General features: G+C 55.5%; 1 protein-coding gene across 1 annotated transcript in view; it reads left to right on the top strand.

Annotated features, from left to right (window-relative positions):
* Positions 1–20,108, top strand: part of ST8SIA2 (ST8 alpha-N-acetyl-neuraminide alpha-2,8-sialyltransferase 2) — a 67,157-nt gene that overhangs the window by 38,135 nt on the left and 8,914 nt on the right. The window contains exons 4-7 of the mRNA XM_012732669.1: positions 3,500–3,668; positions 10,417–10,479; positions 14,047–14,175; positions 17,573–17,830. Coding sequence (XP_012588123.1) covers positions 3,500–3,668; positions 10,417–10,479; positions 14,047–14,175; positions 17,573–17,830 — 619 coding nt within the window. The remainder of the gene's footprint in view (positions 1–3,499; positions 3,669–10,416; positions 10,480–14,046; positions 14,176–17,572; positions 17,831–20,108) is intronic.

Genomic DNA, 20,108 nt, shown 5'->3' with positions numbered 1-20,108 from the left:
CTCCGGAACACAGTGGGGCCACCCCCGGGCACCCTGGGCTCAGTGTCCCTGAAGCAGGGCAGGGCAGGGCAGGCCGCCAGGCTCCGCCCAGTGACAAGTGGGTGCCGGTTATTAGGTTTCCTGGGGTCCAATTTCAAGAACAGCAGCCGCACTCAGAGGAGCAACACCCAGGATTAATTGACTCTTTCTTGGTAAATGCCAGCAGAGTTTAAATAATGAAGGGAGGAGGCGCGTGTGGGTAAAATGAACCGCTAAGTGACAGCGGGGGACGTGCTCGCCCGCCCCCTGCCAGCAGCCAAGACCCCCCGCTGCATGGCCTCCTGGGAAGTGAATTCTGGATGATGCCTGAACGTCCCCTCACTGCACATTTAGTGCAGGAGGTCCGGCGAGCAACCGGCATGTCCTTCTCGGCCTGGGCGGGGACTTCTTCCAGTCACTGTCCACGAAGGCTGCAGTCCCTCTCACCCAGATTTTTTACTGAGGGCCCCTCACGAGCTTGGCTAGGATGTGATCAGCCACGTGACAAATGGCCCCACTTCACGGCTGGCACACGTGGGAACCCGCGTTCTCAGGGGTCCTGGTTTCGGTGGCCTGCCCAGCCCGCAATCCAATTCCAAATGCTCCTCACAGTTATAAAGAGGCAGAGAAATGGAGGGGTGAGGCCTCTAGGGGTGACCAAAGGCAAGTAGAGAGGAGCCTCTGAGAACCCAGACTCCGGCCAGGCTGGAGGCCAAGAACTTAATTGTATTTATTTTTGCCACAAGTTCTATTTAGGGCAAGGGATATTACTATTCTATTTAGGGTAGTGGTATAAACATTCCTCCTACGCTAAATTCATTTACATCTGTAAGTGAGTCGATTAACAGCAAGTATTAAGTCAATAAAGTGAAATTAGCAGCACACGTGAAGGCAGACCCCGAGAATGACAGGGCCTTGCAGTGACAACGGCTGGCAAAACCGCTCGGGGCAGCACAGCCAGGCCAGGGCCCCGGAAACGTCAGGGGCAGGGAGCAGGCGCATCCGCCAAGTACCTGCCAACAGTTTCTGGCCGTTATCGGTAAACTGCCCCGTCCACAAGCAGCACCGTCCAGTGAGACGGCCTGGTGCTGGACCCATGGGACAGGGCTGCTTTAGACCCCAGGCCCCGCCGCCAGCAGGGCACCAGGCCGCCCCTCGCCCGCCCACTCTCCCTGTGGCCCCGGCGCTCCCACGCCTGCCGGACTCCGGGCCCCGCCTGCTGGGTGCGGCCACCGCAGGCTGAGAGTCCTCTCTGTGCTGCCCTAACTTCCAGCTCCCTGCACGGAGCCTGATGGGGAGGAGGCAGTTTGGGGGGGAGGAGGGAGGCTGGCCCCTTGGGAAGGATCCCTGCCACCCCCACTGGCTACATCTGTATTTCCTCGCCAAGGAGAGAAATCGCGGAGGCCTGTATGAGCGCGCGAAAGCGTCGGCCGTGGGGTCCACCAGCTCCGCCTTCTTTGTAGAGACCACCGTCCGCTTCCGCTCCAGGAGAAAGGCCAGCCCGGGTTAAAGTCAGGATTCCCAGCAGGGCGAATCAGCCGGCCTGGACCCAGACGCCAGAGGACTGGAGGGATGTGGGCAGAATCGGGAATCAGGTGAGCTGGCTGCTGGCAGGCGGAGATGAGCCCGAGAGCAGCCAGGCTGATGAGGCCGGGAGCCTCCGCATCCGGGAGCATCGAGGCGGGTTCTTAGGTCACTGCTGGCTGGCTGGCTGGACGGCGCCTGATCTTACCTTTCGAAGCCGCGACACTTGAAGTTGAGATCAACCGAGATGAAATAAAGTAAAATTGTTGACGGTGGGTCTTTGGTCTCCACCAGAGCCCTGCTGTGTAGCGTTGCTTTATTTTCTGACTTGGAAACAGGCAGAGATTAGCCACTAGAGAGGACTGTTTCTCCGCAGACCAGGCGCTGCTGCACTCACTTTGTTCTTGTTTTCCCTCTCCACGAGCTGATGGTCGTGGAGGGACAGATCATTGCTGTCCCCTCTACCTCAGAGTCCGCACCTGGGGGAGGCTCCGTGACTGTCTCTCAGTTGCAGCGTTTGGGGGAAGCAGAGCGCCAGGGGAGCCTTGGGCCAGTCTGCCGGAGACGATTGTCCCGGGAGGCACAGAAACAGCACGAGACCAGGCCCCGCCGGCGGGGAGGAGGCACAGCGCTCCCAGGCTGGGCTCAGTGCGCTGTGACAGACAGGCCGGGCGCTGCCGCATCACCCACACCCCCCCGCCCCCCGCGTGCTCTCCCCCCCGCGCCATGGTCTGGGGAGAGGGCCCTGAGCCACTCGCCTGGGAGGTTCTCACCTTCCCTGTGCCTCGGCTTCTCTCACAGACAGGGTGGTCACTTCAGGCTATTAAAGGAGCCAACGTGACTTTGGGACACAGCCTGACAGACCCTCCGCCCAAGTATCAGCATTATTATGGAAATGAGTCGCTTACTGTCATCTCCGGCAGTGAGGGCCCAGCCACATCTGGGGGCGCAGGGCCCACCCCACATGTGGCTGCCACAGAGACGCGGGTGCGATCACTCCGTAATGTCTGTAGTGCTGAATCGCTTGACCATACACGGTGGTGGCCCCGTCGTCAAGCGTGACTGTGCACATGGCAGCGAGAAGAGGTCGCTGGTAGAGCAAGACTCCCAAAGGCAGGGAGGCGTGTGGCTCAGCACAGGCCCTCGGTCTGGCAGAGAGGACAGCCGGAGACCCCGCTGTGACGAGGGGAACGGCAGGCGCAGGCGTTCACTGGCCGCTGCGATGTCGGATGCCTGCTCAGCACTGGGGGAGCAACCGAGGAGACTGGCCCGAGACGCCACACCGGAGCCACGCTCCAGGGGCAGAGACAGGCGGTGCACTTCACCCATGACACAGACACTGGCACGAGGAGACGGGAGCAGGAGGCCGCGCTGTGCTTTCCACCGGGACGGTCAGGGAAGGCCTCCTGGCCAAGGGGACATTTGAGCAAAGATTTGAAGCAAGGGGAAGTGAGCCGTGGGGAAAGGGGAAAGGGAACAGCCAGTGCAAAGGCCCCAGGCCTGGAACACACCTGGCAGGGGCACGGAGGTGGGCAGAGGGGGTGGGGACGAAGCCGGGGCTTCCCTCCTCCCTCCCCAAGTCACGCATCCCACAGCCGCATTCGCTTCCTACAGCGCAGGCGCTGTCCCTGTCTGATGCCTTTATTCATCCAGCTCTCCCCTCAAGGCACCCCGTGTGCAACCCCCACCCCTGCCCCACCAGGATGCAGAGATGGGCAGGCCCCAGTGCCGTGCTTGACCTGGGCCTGGGCCCTGGGGAGAAGCTGCGTGCCGGAGCGCCCGCGCGGCTAGGAGCACAGCACGGACAGGACCGGGCACTGGCGCCGGGGAAGGCGGGGGCTTCAGAGGGGCGGAGGACTCCCGAGAGGCGCGTGGCCTCACAGCAGAAGCCCTCTGCTCACGGCTCTCGCCATCTCCAGCTCCAGCAGATCTGAGCCTTAGCTGCCTTGGTTTCCAGGCGAGAGTCAGAGACGCAGCTCTCTTCCAGAAGTCCAGGGCCATGGAGCGCGTCTCCTTCGAAAGGTGCGGGCAGCCCACAGCAATGAGCTGCGGGCACTGGTCAGCCTGGCGGTGACGCCCCTCAGGCCTGGGCCTCTGCTTACTCCAGAAGTGTTCGGATCTGGATGGTAACGGTTCAAGGTGCCAGTGTCATGAAGAGAAATGCTTGGCATCGAGCGACGTGTTTACCGGGATTTTGGTGTGTAGATGCCTACAAGTGCCTTTCTGTAAGCACTAGGGAAACTGGCTGGGACGCTCTATCAGAGCCCTACGCCCCAGGGATCCTTTCTGGAGTCCAGCAAGAGCGGGCTCCTGACACTGGGGAAGCTGAATAACTAGCAAAAGTTTGCAGAAATCAAAGCAAAATGGATAAATCAAGTCAAGATAATGTTTAACGTGAACCAAGAGAAGACGGCAGAGAATGGGACTGAGCTGTCGAGAAGAGCTTGGCCGTGTAAGAAGAGAGAGGCTGGAGCTCGCTGGCTTAGGCAACCCCCACCCTGTGCCCCACCGCCCGAGGGACAGGGACACCGACACGGGCAGCACCAGCGGACGCCCAGGCCGCCCGTCCCCACCATGATGGAAACGCCATCGAGCTGTGTTCAGACTCCGGCCTGCTGGCGCTTCGGTGTCTGTGAGGCTCAGGGCAGACTCTCTACGGGACAAGAGTCGCAGGAGCTGCTGCTGAGCACATTGGGAAAGTGGTTAGCCTGACCTGCCGCCGGAAGCTGAGTGGGCGAGCCGAGCAGAGCGGCACACAGGCGGCGGGAGTGGGCCTGGGTGGGTGCCCGCGCCCCACTAGCGGTGCTGCCTCTGCCTGGGAAGCCGGCGCTGCCGGGACGCCCCAGTCGCACGCGTCCTGAAAGCCAGGCCTAGCAAAATCTTACCTCCTCCCCCCAAAATTTACAAAAAAATAAAAGGCTACAGGAGCGCCCCTGAGCTGCAGGGGGTGCATTACAACGGCCCCAGTGGGTGCCGGACAGCACAGCGACGAGCCCCAGTCTGTGTGCACGGACGCCCGAGTTAAGGTTCAGCGTACAGCTTCGGCACAGCGAGAGATGAGCAGCAGCGACGGAGTAGAGCAGCTACAATACGCTGCGTTGACGCCATGGTAACGCACTCCCTCCCTTCTCTCCCTCTCCCTCTCTCTCAGAATACCTTATTGCACGTGATACCTTCAGACCGCGGTCAACGGTGGGTGACTGACTGGGTAACGGGACTCTGCTGTGCTCCATTATTATTATGATTATTGAATTTCATTAATGAGAAGTTTGTGGACATTTGTTCTCACTCCCATGGGTTAAGCAGCTGCATCTACCTAAGAGCATCAGTTTTCCACAGTCTAAAATAGTCGAAAGTCTGACATATTTGCTGCCTGGTCCTCTAGAAGAAAAGTTTGCCGACTCGTACTGCAGAGAAGGCCGACGTGGGAGGGAGCCGCTGTGGGAGGGGCGGGGATGGCCGCTGCCAGGGCTGAGCCACAAGGAGACACAGCTGCCCGGCCTGGCAGACAGGCGGGGCCTTCACAAGGACTGCCCAGTGGCCGATAAACAGTGGTAATGGCCACAGAACATGGATACTTACTGCACACCGAATTGTACACTTAAAGGGTTAGGATGGAAATTCTCTATTATGGATATTTTACCACTTTTTTTTTTAAGCTCTGAAATTATTCAATAAAACCATCCTAGAGCCCTGTTGAAATCCTATCTGTTCTTGGGACCTAATGACTTTGAGTCCACCTTTTCTTTTTCAAGATCTGAGAAGCCACAACCAGTATGGCCTGCATGACTAGAGGCTCCAAGAACCCAGTGCTTTTTATGCACGAATTTATGCCCCCCAGAACAAGGAAGGAAGAACCTTCTGCAAATTCACAAATTGGGCGTGACTTTATCTTCCACTCTTAAGATTAATCAGCTGTTCAACTGCGCTCAGACCATGCTTTAAAGTTCTTTTACTGAGCCCGGCTCTCCGCGAGCAACCGAGAGTGGGCCGTTATGGCACAGCCACGAGGGCTCAGCATGCTGCCTGCGACCTCCCCTGGCAATTACTGCGCTGGGTGAAAGGCCAAGCAGACGGCAGCGTGCAGGCTTGCTCACCGCTCCGACTGACCGCAGATCTGACTGTGTAGGGCGCTGCTAACACGCCCTCTGATGGGCTGTCTCAGCTTAGCCGGGACTCTGATGTCAGCGGCGGCAAGGAGACTGACATTCTAGAATGCAGACCTTGGGAGGGTCAGCCTCTGTCCTCACCAGGGCTGAGGACACGCAGCAGGGTCAAATGGACATTTGCTGTTACGAACGTTGTACCTGCTGGTCAAATTCGTTACAGTGTACCCAGCGCTTCCCGTCCCTACCCATGTGTGGGTCATCTTAGCCTCTGCACGTATGATTTCAGCACTGCGAGGTATCTGTGGATTTTTCTCACCTGGTCATCTTCTGTCACTCCACGAAGCAGGTCTGAGCATTCTCATCACAAGGAATGTGAGCTGATGTCAGTAACATTGGCGGCGGAACCTAATCAGGAGAAAAGAAGTCCCTTGTCAGTTCACGTGGTTCACTCTGAGCCGAACATTTGCATCCTGCGATTCTTTGAATGGCGGCCTGCTCCGTCCTATGGGTATCTGAGAGGAGAAATCACGCTTTTGCACGTACAGATAATATATAGGAGCACAGTGTGAGAACTGCAGGGAGACTTTGGAAGGGAAGCACCGCGACGTGGCGTCTGACTTGAGTCACCGAGTCCAAGCGGCACGAGTTAAGCAGGTGAACAGGGCATTTTAATGTTTGCTTGTGATACTCAGGTATAGTAAGGCTAAAAGATGACTGTCTGAAAAGATCATCTGTCTCCCCAGCAATCCAAAGAGGAGGGGCAGAGCACCCCGGGGACACTAGGTCATCAGAGGCAGGGGGTGAGGGGGAAACTGGACAAGAGCCTTCATGGTGCTTCCGCAGGAGGTGGGGCAGGGTAAGCAGACTTAGGGTTGGTGAGTTTGGGTAATTCAGCCGGCCTGTCCGGAGTTCCGGGTGGTTAGGACAGGTAGACGGTGGCCCAGAGAGTGAGACCCGATAAAAAAGGTGATGGGGAGGTGGGTTCTGGACTGTTCGGTTTGCATCTGAGGGGTACAAGCCAGCTGCTCACTGTCTCTGGGGACTGGCTAACCCCAGGGGGCCCAGTGCTTCCGGCCAGCACAGCCCTAAGAAGTCAAAGCATCAGAACCAAGAAAATAAAGGACGTGTTTAGTGCACACGCTTTAGGGCTTCCGTTGTAGCGTGGCAGAGGACGCTGAAGCCTGAGCCAGATCTGCAGGCTTCTTTCTGGATAGGAGTTTAGGCTGCAAGTGTCAGACTTCTTTAGAACCTCTCACCCGAGAGTCCACAGATAATTAAAGGTGGCGACAAACGCTGTCGCCGAACCGAATACTTGAGGAGGAGCAGTGTCTGAGAACAGACGTCAGGATGGCTTGGGGGAGGCACCGGCACTGGGTTTGGGGTTAGCATGGAGGGTGATGTGGATGGGTTGGCTGGTGGGGGAGGGATAGGGGGTTCATCATCACAGACACCAGGCAGAAAACAGGTTGCACAGGGGAGTCGAGGTGCATCAGTCGGGTCAGAGGAGTCAGTTGTGGGGTAAGGAATGGAAACTGGACTTCCGGAGACGAGCACAGTGTAGCCCACACAGATGCTGAGGAGTCTGGGCAGCCGAATGCTACCTGATGTTACAGACAGTGTGACTGCAGTTAACAGCCCGAGAGCAGTGTCCGGCAGGACAGTTGTGCCCGAGGGGACGGGAGGGCCCCACCTCCCGGGTCACCAGCTTGTGGTGTGGGGAGGGCTGGCTGGCAGTGGTGGGCGGGACACTGGCACTGAGCTGTGGAGCACACGCAGCCGACCAGCAGCAGGGCCCAGGTATTCACAGAGCTGAGTTGGGGAAAACTGAGCTGGAGGAAGGATGGGGATGACGAAGTGTGTAGGTTGTGGCAAAGCGCACAGCAGACGCGGGCTCGCCTCGGCTGGGCCTCGGGGGGGCCTGCTGGTCCCGGACGGGTTGGCTGAGGCTTGCTTTTTGATCAAGCAGAATTTTACACTATTAGGAAGTCAAATGTGCTCCATTTTCTCTACGATTCCATCTTCCACCTCTGAATTTTAAAAGCCATTTACATTCTCTCCTTATGTCTCATCAGAGATTTGATGAACTTTCTCTTCCCATCACTTTTATATTTTCTTACCCATTTCTTACGGGCTGCTGTCTAAATGCTGAACTGTTAATCCGACTTTTCCAGAAGTTGCTACAAGTTCTGTTAGTGATTATATATGATGACGTTATGAGTTCTATGGATATTTTTGGGTTAGTGGTACTGTGGTTTCCTTTTTCAAATGAATACATAATAGTGTTGTCAGACTTTCATTTTCAAAGAAGGGTTTGCTTAGGATAAGGGTACTTTTTTAAAGATTTATTTATTTATGCATACAGAACTGGGGTACAGGCCAGAGGTGCAGGGGCGGTGAGAGGATTCACCGGAGACAAAGAGGGGAGCAGAACAGGCCGACTGACAAAGCACATTGCTGAGGGGAGCAGCAGGGAGACAGGAGAGGTCTGCTGCATCCTTTGGGTCACCTCTGGGGCGGGGATTGAACTCACACTGAAGTGGCTGCAACTGGCTGCACTTTAACCTGTTGCGCCACCAGGGAGGGCCAGGATAAGGCGACATTTTTAAAGATGAGTCCATTTTTTAAATTAATTGAATACTAGTGTGGGTGATAAATGTAGCAAGCTGATGACAGGGATATAAGAACTTCCTGGATTTGGGGGAACACTGGCTCCATTTCTTTGAAGTTTATTTTGCTATCTTGAGTAGGGTGTCACTCAACAGATACCCCTCCCCAAACTCACCTCCCGATTATTAACCGACTCCAAAGCACTTACTGAATCTCTCATTAATAGTGACTTTTAAATTTCTGAATGTTCTCTTTTATCCCAGTTAGCCTTTCTTAGTTGTGAGCTACGACTGTGTTTAGTCGCTGTGCTTGACTTGTTACCTGACCGGGCAGGTTTTCCAGCCAGGACTGCTGGCTTTGAGGCCCGGAGTCAGTGGGAGGGATGTGAACAGTCGGGAACATGTGGACAGCAGTGTGTCCAGGGGGCCCGGGGGTCTGACCTGAGTGGCTCAAGGGTGTCGAGGCAAGAATGTTGCCTGTTCCCAAATATCGAAAAGACATTTCAGTCTGTCTGAAACAAGAAACACACTGGAGCATCCATGAGTAAGCTTACCCCACACCAAGCAGGTACGTGACATGTCTGGAATAGTTGAGACGTGGAAAGGCCCACATGCCCATCCACAGAGGAGTGGGTCAGAAGCCGTGGTCTGGCCACAGTGTGGGATATGGCTAAGGCCACGGGAACGACGAAGACACAGAGACAGGGAGGCAGGTGCAGGTTTGATGTACAGTAGCCCAGGTCAGCGGGGACCAGCCAGGCACCAGCACTACGAGGCGGGCAAGCGGCAAAGTGCTGTGACTCACTCGCAAAACTGCTACAAGCCGTGGGGAAGACGGGAGGTGGGAGCGAGGGGAAATTTAAACACTGTCTTTTCACTGAAAAAAAGAAACAGAGGCCATCCCTGGTGGCTCAGCGGGTTAAAGCACGGCACTGAGAATCTAAAGCCGCTTCCTTATGAGTTCGATTCCCGCCTGCCCCGGAGGTGACCACATGGCGTGGCAGACCTCTCCTGACCCGCCTGCTGCTCCCCTCAGCAGTGTATTTCGTTGATCTGCCTGTTCTGCACTCCACTCTGTCTCTGGTGAATTCTCTCACCCTCCACACCTCTGGCCTGTATCCCAGTTCTGTATGCACAAATAAAATAAAATCTTTAAAAAAAAAAAAGAAAGAAAGAAACAGAAAAGCCAGACTTAACAGCAGAATGGAGAAAGGGCCCTCATTTCCCCGGAGAGTTCTCGTAAGTCATAGGACTCTGCAAACACCTTGCTTTCTCAGTTGGTGTGAACTGGTTTTCTGGAGTGCACAAATGCCTCAACTTTGGTTAGGGAACATTCACAAATGAGGGACGTGTGTGGAATCACCGCCTCAAATCACACATCCTATAAATGGTGGCAGGTGGGGCGGGGTGGGGAATGACTTAGCTAAGCTAACCTGAGCTTTAGAAGACACACTGAAGTCAGGGCCCCACATGAGTTGGGTACTGGAGGCAGGAAGAGGCTGGTGAGCCTGGGAGAAGAACCGCACAGCTCTCCCCCTCTGGAATGGAATTCCACAAAACTGAATGGGTGGTGCGGCAACAGAGGCCTTGCAATGCTTATACTCCAAAAACGTTTACTCTCCAAAAAATGGAACAAAACACCCCATTACTCATTCACCTCCTGCTCCCCCAAAGTGACAGCACTTACTGTTACTTCTGCCACCAAAAAGCAAATGGTCATCTTCTTGGAAGCCCTCACGAGTTACCCGTGCGCCTCTGTTGAACTTCTGGTGTCTCGAGTTTGGAGAGGGTGACGTCGCGACGCGTGGGCTGAAGTAAGGGGCGTCCCGGTGCTGCCCGTGGGAGCGCGTGCTGACTCAGGCCGGGGCGGCTATGTGGTGGGACTGCCAGAGATCATTCCCAGAGGCATGTGTCTCAAGACTCAAGTGAAAGCCTCGACGTGAACAGAAGTGTTCACAGGGGAGGATCTGGGAGACCCCCTTCCCTGCGAAATGGGGGTGTGTGTCTGGTCGACACACTGCCCGTTCTGCAGAGGCCGAGGGAGCTCTCCCCCTCCTGCGCAGGGCTACAGCTGGGCCGCGGGATCTCCTGGCCAGTGAAGAGGGCTTGCCAACAAGAGCTGGGTGGTTTATAAATAATGCATTTCCTTTGTCTTGCAGGAATTCTGGAGGCAGAGGTACAATCAGATCAGCTGTGAACAGCTTACATAGCAAATCTAATAGGTTTGTAAATTAGATTTTGTGTTCATTTGTTTTTGCTGTAAGGCAGCTATTAATCTGCTTCTCCTCTTTGCTGGATGGTGCCCTTCTTACTTAGCAGATAGCTCTGTTTCATTTCACTTTGGCTTTGCATTTCTCTAATCACTTTGGGGGGTGGGGGGTCCGTCGATAGAACAGCCCATGAAATGGCCCAAGGTCTGGAGGCTGCAGAGTTGAAAAAATCAGATGGGAAAGAGTTGCTTTCTGGAAAAGAGTCCACCCACTTCGAAGCACTTGGGCCCCCAGTGAGCTCAGTCATTCTTGCTGAGCAGTAGGGACCCTGAAGGAAACCAGAACTTTCACCATGTTTTTCACTATGGTGGATGCTTTGTCCAGGAGGTTAAGGTGAAATAAAGCATTTCAGGGACTTTGCTGAGACTCCTTAAATATATATATATATATACTTAAGTGTGTGTGTGTGTGTGTGTGTGTGTGTGTGTGTGTGTGTATGGAATCAGCTCTGCAACATTAACCTTGACAGTGAACACGCCCTCTATAGCCTGCGGTTCCTTGCGGGGCGCCCTGGGCCAGCTGCTGTTTCATGTGTGGAAGCAAGTGCATACTTGCAAGCAGACCAACCCAGGCTCGCCACTGGCTGTGGGGAGACCAGACCTGAGTCCCCCTTCTCCACCAGTGACAACCGGCCCCTAGCTCTGCCTCTAGTCTTCAGAGCCTGAGCTAAGGACGGCAGAAGGGAGCAAAAATACCGCGTTATCTGACATAAGGGCCGTGCCTCAAAATGAAAACCATGCTTTCCTTAAGAATTGTCCCACGTGGTCAAGCTGGAAATGTCCCGTTTTGGTCAAGCAAAGGGAGTCCCGCTGCTTGGCATGGGGCTGCTTGGCATGGGGCTGCTTGGCATGGGGCTGCTTGGCATGGGGCTCCATGTTCGTTTAGGCCCCTCGGCCACATGAGACCTGCCCCGCACACCCATCCCCGACCCGACGGGGCTGCCCTGGAAAAGTGCCCCTGTGTCACGGTGCCACTCCACTGCTTCCAGATCTCAACCACAAATGGAGCTGATGCCAGGTCTGGTAAATCACAGCCTGGTGTGAATAACACAGGAGGCCGTGGTCCCTAAGGTCCTCTTCTACACAAAAAGATGCCCCCGAAAGACCCTCCTCCAGAGCAGGACTCCTGTGGCCCAGGGCACTGTGAGGTGGGGTGGGTATAGTCTTATTGGCATCGAGCAAGAGAAGTAAAAATAGTCACGGGAGTCAGACGCACCGTACTCCGTCCCCGAGCTTATTAGCTGGGCCTTGGACAAGTTCTTTCTGCCTCTGAGCTCTGAGCCGCCTTTTGTTTGTTTTCTTTAATGAGAAAAATAATGTAAGCCCCTTTCAAGGGACTTTCTGAGAATTAGAACTATTGAATATAAGGCTCTAGCCCAATGCCTCATCTGCTAAAAGTCTCAGTGGATGCTCACTACTATTACCATGGAAGTATCCACAGCGACAGAAGATGACCACTGAGGTAGGCTTGGCAACTTGAGCCTGACATGAGACTCCAGGGGCAGCGGGTGGAGGGCATGCAGGGACCAGACCAGAGGGCGCACTCAGGAAGGGAGCATCTCAGCCACACGGCACAGACACCCAGGACACCTAGGTGACCTTGGGGGTGTCTCAACCATCCCCTCGATTTTACAGACACAAGAAAACAGAGCCCAGTGACTTCCCCCTGAGAATTTCCCCAGGGTGAAGTCCACTAAGACCATGACTGGCTGTGGAGGGGCCTGCCCAGTTTTCACCAACAAGTGGGGATCCGTGCCAACATTCTCTTTCCCCGACCTGTCTCCCCATGAGTATCCCAGAGAAGCCTGGAAACCCCCATGCAGGTTACTGCATGAGTCTCCTCAGCAAGCACCCATGAATTCCTCTGCAGAATTGCTGTCCTGAGAGCCGGGAGCCCCCTGCATGCCCAGTTTCTGAAAGTAGCTCCTGAGTTGACTCGGCCTTCTGCCACAAGATTCCAGGCACCGGCCATTGATTCCTGATGAGCATCAGCTAGTTCTGAGGGAGACAGCGCCTCTTCACAAGTACTAGAGCTTCACAAGTGCATAAGCCCACAGCTGCAAGCTGCAGTGAGGTTTGAAGTCTCGGGGTACAGCAGCCAAGACCCTGCTCCTGCCTGTGGCCTCAGGGAAGCAGGATAACGGGGATACAGAACCTCAGGCGTCGGCAGTCAGGGAGAGGCTAAGAGAACTGAGTGGCTCTTTGGGAATTCTAGAACATCAGGACACTTTCTCTTCTACACACTCTTTCTACAAATGGGGAAATGGAGGCTCAGAGAGGTAGAGGGATTTCCCCACAGTGACACAGCTTGGGAAAGCTTTCCAAGAGGCCCCTTTCTGGGCACAGCTGAAGGTCAGATCTTCTCATTCTACTGGAAGGTTCCCTCAAGCTTGTGCTAGAGGAAAATCATCCGCCCTCCTGAAAACTCTCTGCTCTCCTAACCCTGCAGAAGTTACAGCTATCTGAGTCCAAGACATCAGCCAGACAAGCCAGAACGGGGAGAATGTGCACCCCAAAATGAATTTCTTCTCTACCCCGAAAAAGCAAAATGGGGCACTGGGTTGAGACCGCATGACCCGGAGTTCACTTTTTTACCTTGGCTGTTCCAAAATAAAGGCAGAACTCTGCACAACGTCCACTTGTCCTTCTGGCCGGGAGCCTACAGCCGGCAGGAGGGACCGCCGCGCCCCAGGCGTCCGTGTGCATCGCAGAAGCGAGCTGGCCTGGCCACCCGAGACTCACTGTAACCTAGTTTCTGAGAAACCTGCCAGCACAGAGGCCACGCCACCACGCGCCAGTGGGCCCTGGAATGCCAGGTGCGCCTGGATGGGTGGAGAGAGGAGCGCACCCCGAATCTGGAATCGTCCCTGCAGACGGCCGGCTCCCTCTCCCACTCCAGGTTCCCTCTGGGTCAACAGCCACCAAACCCAGCAGGGTCTTCATTATTTCCCAGCTATGTGAGCTCGCGGGAACAGGGACTTGACGGAGGGCACACCCCCACTTACAGGCGAGGGGGAGACGGGCAGCGCCCACAGCTGGTACAGGGCAGGACTGAGAAGTGGCACCTGGCAGCTTGTGACGGGTGTGGGGCGCAGGGAGGAGGGAGAAGCCCCGGGCTACATGGGGGGTGGCGGGACTCTCTGCTCTTCATTGAGTTTGTGAACCTGCCCATGATACTTGGTTGTTTATACAACTGCTACTTGCAGTTCTGCAAAAATAGCTTGAAGAAGTATTACTATCTGCTCGGTTTCGTGGGGCGGGGGCAGGGAGAAGACCGTTTAATCACACACAGCCCCCGCCCCCGCCCCGTCCTGTCTCCAAGAATGGATGTAGGCTATACCTGAGGGAGAGCGTCTGTGCATTCTAGAAGATAAATAGACTCCCTTCCCTTCTCAGTAATAACTGCAATTTTGCTCTTCCGACAAAGTTTACATTCAGGCCTGTGCAAAAACAAAACTATTAGGCTTCTCGTTGGCATGCTAGAAGATCGTGTCTACCTCGTCCTTTTTTTTCCTTCCAGAGCTGAAGTTGTAATAAATGGCTCCTCATCGCCAGCTGTTGTTGACAGAAGTAATGAGAGCATGAAGCACAACATCCAGCCGGCCTCTGCCAAGTGGAGACACAACCAGACTCTCTCTCTGAGGATCAGGTAGTGGTAATTACCTATAGGACAAGAGGCAGGCTTGGCCTTCTGCAGCACAAGCTGGCAAATTGCCGCTCTCCATCATCTAAAGAAATCGGGATAGAAATAAAAGGTTGACCTCCCGCCGAGGTGGGTTCCATCTGTAAGCGATCAATTGGAAATAAACACTGAGGAGCCCAGCTGCCCAGCGGGCGCGGCGGCCACGCCCGAGTGGCGGGAGAGCCTGCAGTGGGCCGGGAGGGGTGAGACGCTCCGGGGGGCAGCCAGACCGGGGTGTCTCTGGAGAGCCATCCCTCCTGGTGACTTGGGGCTGCCCGCAGCGCTGCCCGGTGAGCGAGGAGCCGCCGTGCCACCTGCCCCCCAGGGTGAGGTCTGGCTGCGGAGGGGCGCGGCTCCTGCCCGGTGCGTTCAGAGCCCGGGGCCGTGACAGTGGGCCACTGCAGCAGGGGCCCGTGTCGGCGGTCTGGCACTTGGCCCTGAGGGAGCCTTGACTTCCCAGCCAAGGTGGGTCGTGGAATGGCTGGTCATGGCTGACCAGAAGAACCCATAATTCCCGTGCATTGTCTGGGGGCTGCCGTGAACCAGACCTGGTGGGGGAAGCCGCAAGAGTAAGCAGATGGGTGGGTGAGTGAGGTGCGCACATGGGGGTGCTGCAACTCATCAATGGGGAAAGAGGAAACAGCACTTCCCTTTGTAGTGGGACCCAGAGGGCAGCCGGAAAGGCCCCCAGAAGCCTTTGGAGGATAAGCCGGGGTTCGCAGGCCTCACCAGCTGCCTCTCGCTGCGGGGCCTGTTGTGTTTAGTGTTGCTGGAGCGTGAAGCTAGAGGCGGGGGTGGGGGCAACGCGGTTGGCAGCACAGCCGGGACCGCACGGGGAAAGCCTTGCCTGTCAGGACAGCCCTCCCGGGCCTTGGGGAGGAGCCAGACACAGTGGTCAACCTTGACCGTGGCCACCAAAATGTCAGCCCTAGAGCTGGGAGGTGCCCTTCCTGTGGACTGACTGTCCGAGTGGAAATGCCCCCACCCCCACCTCTATGCTTAGTCTGGTGAATCAAGGGGTCTGGGGAGAGAGGCATAAGGTCTAGAGAACTGGTCTACTGCAGCCAACTCCTTGAGGGGGGCCACTGTCCTGCCACCCCTTTGCCAGCACCTTTTCTGGGGCCTTCTGGCAGACCCTCACCAGATGCCCCAAAAGGCCTGCATCACAGACTTCTGACAGAGGCCAGACAGGGAGTGGGACAGCCGTGCCCAAGCGTGACAAGGCCCCTGGCACGGAGGTCCAACCCAGACGCTGCCTCAGTGCCTCGCCAAGCCGAGCACTCCCTCAAGGCGGGGGCAGGGGGTACTCCTTCCTCCTCTCCCAGCTCTGGGGGGCTCAGGTGTCCTGGCCTTGTGGCCACATCTCTCCCATCTCCACCTCCCTTCACACAACCTCTCCTCTGTCCATGTTCCCCTCTCCTGTCTCTTAGAGGACACGAGTCACTGGATTGAGAGCTCACCCAGCTAACCCAAGATGACTTTATCTCGAGATCTTTAGCTCAGCCACACGCACAAAACACGTTCCAGTTTCCAAGGGATAGGAGATGGCATGTATTTGAGGGGCTGCTACTGACCCCACCATACCACCTGTCAGTGAAATCCCCCCTCGCGCACAGATCTGCCTGCAACCCCACTCGCTGCTTGCCCAGCCATTAGATGAAGAAAGGGACGCCCCCAGACCAGACTGCACCCTTGCTGGAGGGCTGCACGCACACAGTCCCCTCAGCAGGAGCACTGTGCTTCCCCCAAGGGGTAAAGAATTCCTTCAGCTCCCATCAATTAGTCACCAACATCATTCACAATAAGACTCTGGGAGTGATCTGCAATGATGTTTAATAATTGATAGTAATTTCTCCTAATTAGTTAGAAATTAATTTACTCCCAGAGGTATTTATTTATGGGCTTTCTGGGGGCTCTCTCTGCTCTGAAATACTTTGGGGTGAGTAATTACAAAGGTTTCCGCAATTTCCAAAATACAGTCATTCGTCAAACGGCAGGTAACCCACAGTAAATAAAGCCGACGCCTTTGTTTTCCATCAAGAGCCTTCCCTCAGAAGGCTAGTTCTCCCGCAGGCCCACCATGACGAAGAGTGAACAAGAGCGCGGGGCCCTGCCCAGCGTTCCGGCAGCCCCTTGCTCTGCCAAAGGCCAACACAAAGCAGTGTCACCTGGAGAGCTTTCCAGGTGAGCTGAGACCCAGCCTCTCTGAGAATCAGGACGCCTCGATGGCAACCCTGAACTTGAATTCCTTCTAGTCCCCTAAATGATGGGCATAGCCTTCCAGACCACTGCAGGCTAGGAACACCTCAGACACCCCCCCCCATAGGAACACCTCAGACACCCCCCTTCCCCCACACACATGTGGGTTCAGGCAACAGTGTTACTCTCTACACCATGGGGTGGCCATCTTGCAAACTCTCACTTTTGCAGAGTGCTAGGACACCCTGTCCTTCCAGAGCTCCTGGAGAAGACCGGCATCACTGTATGTTCTAGATCGGCGCACTGCAGGAAACGACATTAAGTTCAGCAGATCTGGGTACCATATTTCTGACTTGAGTCATTTCTAAAGGCTGTGGGGTGATTTTGATAGTTCTAGAAGTAAAACATGCCACCTAGGATCCTCGGTCCCTGGAGGCGGGTCTGCTTGGTTGGAGTGGGGCCCCACCGGTGGTTCTGTGAGGATGCCCATCCATTTCCTGACCACACATCATCCCATTTTCATTCTTTGCTAGGTGATTCTAGAACTTTCACCCTAAATCAAAACCACCCTGGAAAGCTGTTCTTTGGTTGCCTTTGTCCTGAAACAACAAAAAGGAACCCTGATCTGTGGGGCCAGAGTACGATTAATATTTACAAAACCCCAAAGTAGTGTGGCCCGCACCCCTCAGCGTCCACACCCCCATTCATGCCCTGAGGCCCCTGAGCCCAGCCGCTCCCCTGGAGTAAACCTCCCCAGGCATGAGATGATGAGACGAGTCATCTGGTTTCTTGTCCCAAATTCTGGACCCCATCACATGGTGGTCCTGAAGCCCATCGGGTGACAAAGTGGGGTTCACTTCGAGGTGGCGACTACTCTGGGTTCACCTCAGATTGAGGGGTGTCCCGTCCTGGGACTTCCAGGGCAAAGCACAGGCAGTCCCGGGCCGCCCTTCACCAACCCTCCCTGACGACCTCACCTTGCGCCCTGCTGGGGTCCGTTCACAGCAGCCTCCGCCTCCCGCAGGAAGAAAGTGGAAAGATGGCGACCGGGGCGCCCACCACGGCCAACATGGCCTCGGGGCGAGCCGCAGGTGGACCTCGGCTCTGGGCTGCAGCGCGGGAGACGCTGGGCCGTTTCTTTCTCACGTGTGTTCGGTTTTCGCAGGAAGCAAATCCTGAAGTTTCTGGATGCCGAGAAGGACATCTCTGTCCTCAAGGGGACCCTGAAGCCCGGCGACATCATTCACTACATCTTCGACCGAGACAGCACCATGAACGTGTCCCAGAACCTCTATGAGCTGCTGCCCCGGACCTCGCCGCTGAAGAACAAGCACTTCGCCACCTGCGCCATCGTGGGCAATTCGGGGGTGCTGCTCAACAGCGGCTGTGGCCCCGAGATCGACACGCACAGCTTCGTCATAAGGTAGGAGCGGCCGGGTGTTGGCTCGCGCCAGCCTTCCGGGCGGGCGGCGGTGGCACCCGGCCGGCGTGGTCTCGCTTCTCCACCCTGAGTGTGTTCGCCTCGCTTGGGAAGCTTCTGACAGCACCTCAGAGCAGTCAGTCAGCGGCGGGGAGGGGGAGGGGTGTGCAGTGCAGAGAGCCAGTGCGCCTGCGCACAGCCCCCGGCGTCCAGCCCAGCGGCAGGCAGGCGGGCGGACAGGCACTGCCTGTGTTTTATAAATAAAGTTTTATCGGAACACAGTCGCAAAGCACAGCCTACGGTTTTGAATAAAGTTTTATTGGAACACAACCACGCCTCACAGCCTAGGCACGCAGACACGCCAGGGCGTTTCCATGGGCTCCGAGACTGCTTTCTCACAACCACGGAGAGTTGAACTAGTTCAGCAATTACAAATTTTAGGGCCTGTAAAGCCTAAAATGCTGATTATCTGGCCTTGGTGGGGAAAGTTTGCTAATCCGCAGAAAGAGGCGGGTACATGTGCAAAGGTTGGTAGGACAATCCCTTGGACAGGCAGGCTGTTGGTCCACATTTACAAAAGCTTGAGTGTCAGGTGTTACCCACCCGGTAACTTTATTATCTGGTAGTCAAATCTGGAAAATGGTTTCCCTGGAAATGTTTCTCCCAAGGGAGAAACCGATTTTGTACTTGACCATGACTTTTGCTGATATTCCAGCATCCACCATCCAGTCCCCTGAGACACATTCGGACACAGTTACCCATGGACCTGGCCCTCTCGCCGCCATCCCAGACAGACTCAGAAACAAGGCTTTGCTATTCCCCAGTCAAAGTAGGGCACTCGGAGCCTCCAGTTTCCTCCCAAACAGCACCCGGCTCAGGTTTCTAGTGGGCGTCTCTGATGCAAAGAGAGCCTTGTCCTGGGGCTCTGGGAACTGGCCTTTCTGTAGGGTTCCCACATCTCAGGACACGGGAGCAGACGGTGCGTGTACTCTGTATCCATAGTGATGGAAAAGTCAAGGTGGTTTTAGTTTTTTCGTCCTCTGCCAGGGCCTGTGTGTGCCAGGCGATCTCGGGCCCCAGTTCCCATTTCTCAAAACCCTACAGTCTACCGAGTGGGGGAGGGGCAGACAGCGGGAACTGTTGTGAGCGGGTTTGTCTGATGAGAAGCCAAAGGGACGAGGAGGGTGAGGGTGGGCAGGAGGCTGACTCCGGTGGAGTTAGATCACCTCCGGGGTTTCTGGCAGGGTCCGGAGCAGACTCTCTGACCTGGTGTCACCGATGTAAGCATTATCTCTTGCTTGGTCACAGGTTCCATAGAGAACTTTTTGTTCCCCGCCTCAGAAATTTCCAGAGGCAATGGCAGGTTCTGACCCATAGCTTCCTTTTTGGACATTCACCCAGCAAGACCAGCAGTGAGGAGTCTGAAGTCTGGCCTCGGCCCTGCTGCTGCGGCCACATGACTTAGCGTAGCGTCACTCACTCCCTTTCCTGGGTCTTGATCGGATCATCTGATTTGACCACGGATGTGTGACCTCACTCCTCAGAGCTCCAGCATCTGCTCCACACACCCTTACCTAAATTCTCAGACTTCGTCCCACTGCTTGAGGGCTGTTCGGCCACCGAAGCCTCGCAGCCAGGCCTCCGAGCAGTGCCCTGCCTCTGCCCCTCCTCCTCTGCTTTGGCACAGGCAGAAATCCAGGTGGGGTGCCAGCTCAAGAAGGTGGGGAGGTAGACAAAGCAGGCCACAAAGCAAACTGCAGGGTCCCTGAAGGAGCCAGAAAGAGACTGCAGGTCCCACCCCTCCAGCACATACTACGCCTTCATTTGATTGCCTGTTGTCTACAGTGCAAATATTTCCCTGCCACTCTCCTGCTCAAGAACCTTCAGCAGCTCCCTGTTGCTCTCAGGACCAAACCCCTGAAATACAGTCCCTCTGGCATCTCACCCTGCTTGTCTCTCCAGCCTTGTTTCCTCCACACACAGTTCCCCAGCGAATCCATCACGAACCTTCCCCGAATGCCCACGCTATGCCACACCTCTATGCCTCGGATACATTTACCGTGCCTAAAATGCTGTGACTTCATATTTCCTAAACTGTTTGGTCCTAAGACTTGCCAGAAGAACTTGTAAAAATAAGTATCAGTTCCCATGCTTAGTGAGATAAGCCAGAAAGAGAAAGAAAAATACTGGATGGTTTCACTCATAGCAGGAGTATAATGGACCAGGTGAGAAAATAACAAAAATAATGAACAACCATATACCAGAGACATTTTGCGGGGGT

This window comes from Condylura cristata, unplaced genomic scaffold (assembly GCF_000260355.1).
Source record: "Condylura cristata isolate star-nosed mole 26May11 unplaced genomic scaffold, ConCri1.0 scaffold00035, whole genome shotgun sequence".
In the NCBI taxonomy this organism is placed as follows: domain Eukaryota; kingdom Metazoa; phylum Chordata; class Mammalia; order Eulipotyphla; family Talpidae; genus Condylura; species Condylura cristata.
The sequence above is the reverse complement of the archived record's forward strand: the minus strand, read 5'-3'. Positions and strand labels throughout refer to the sequence as shown.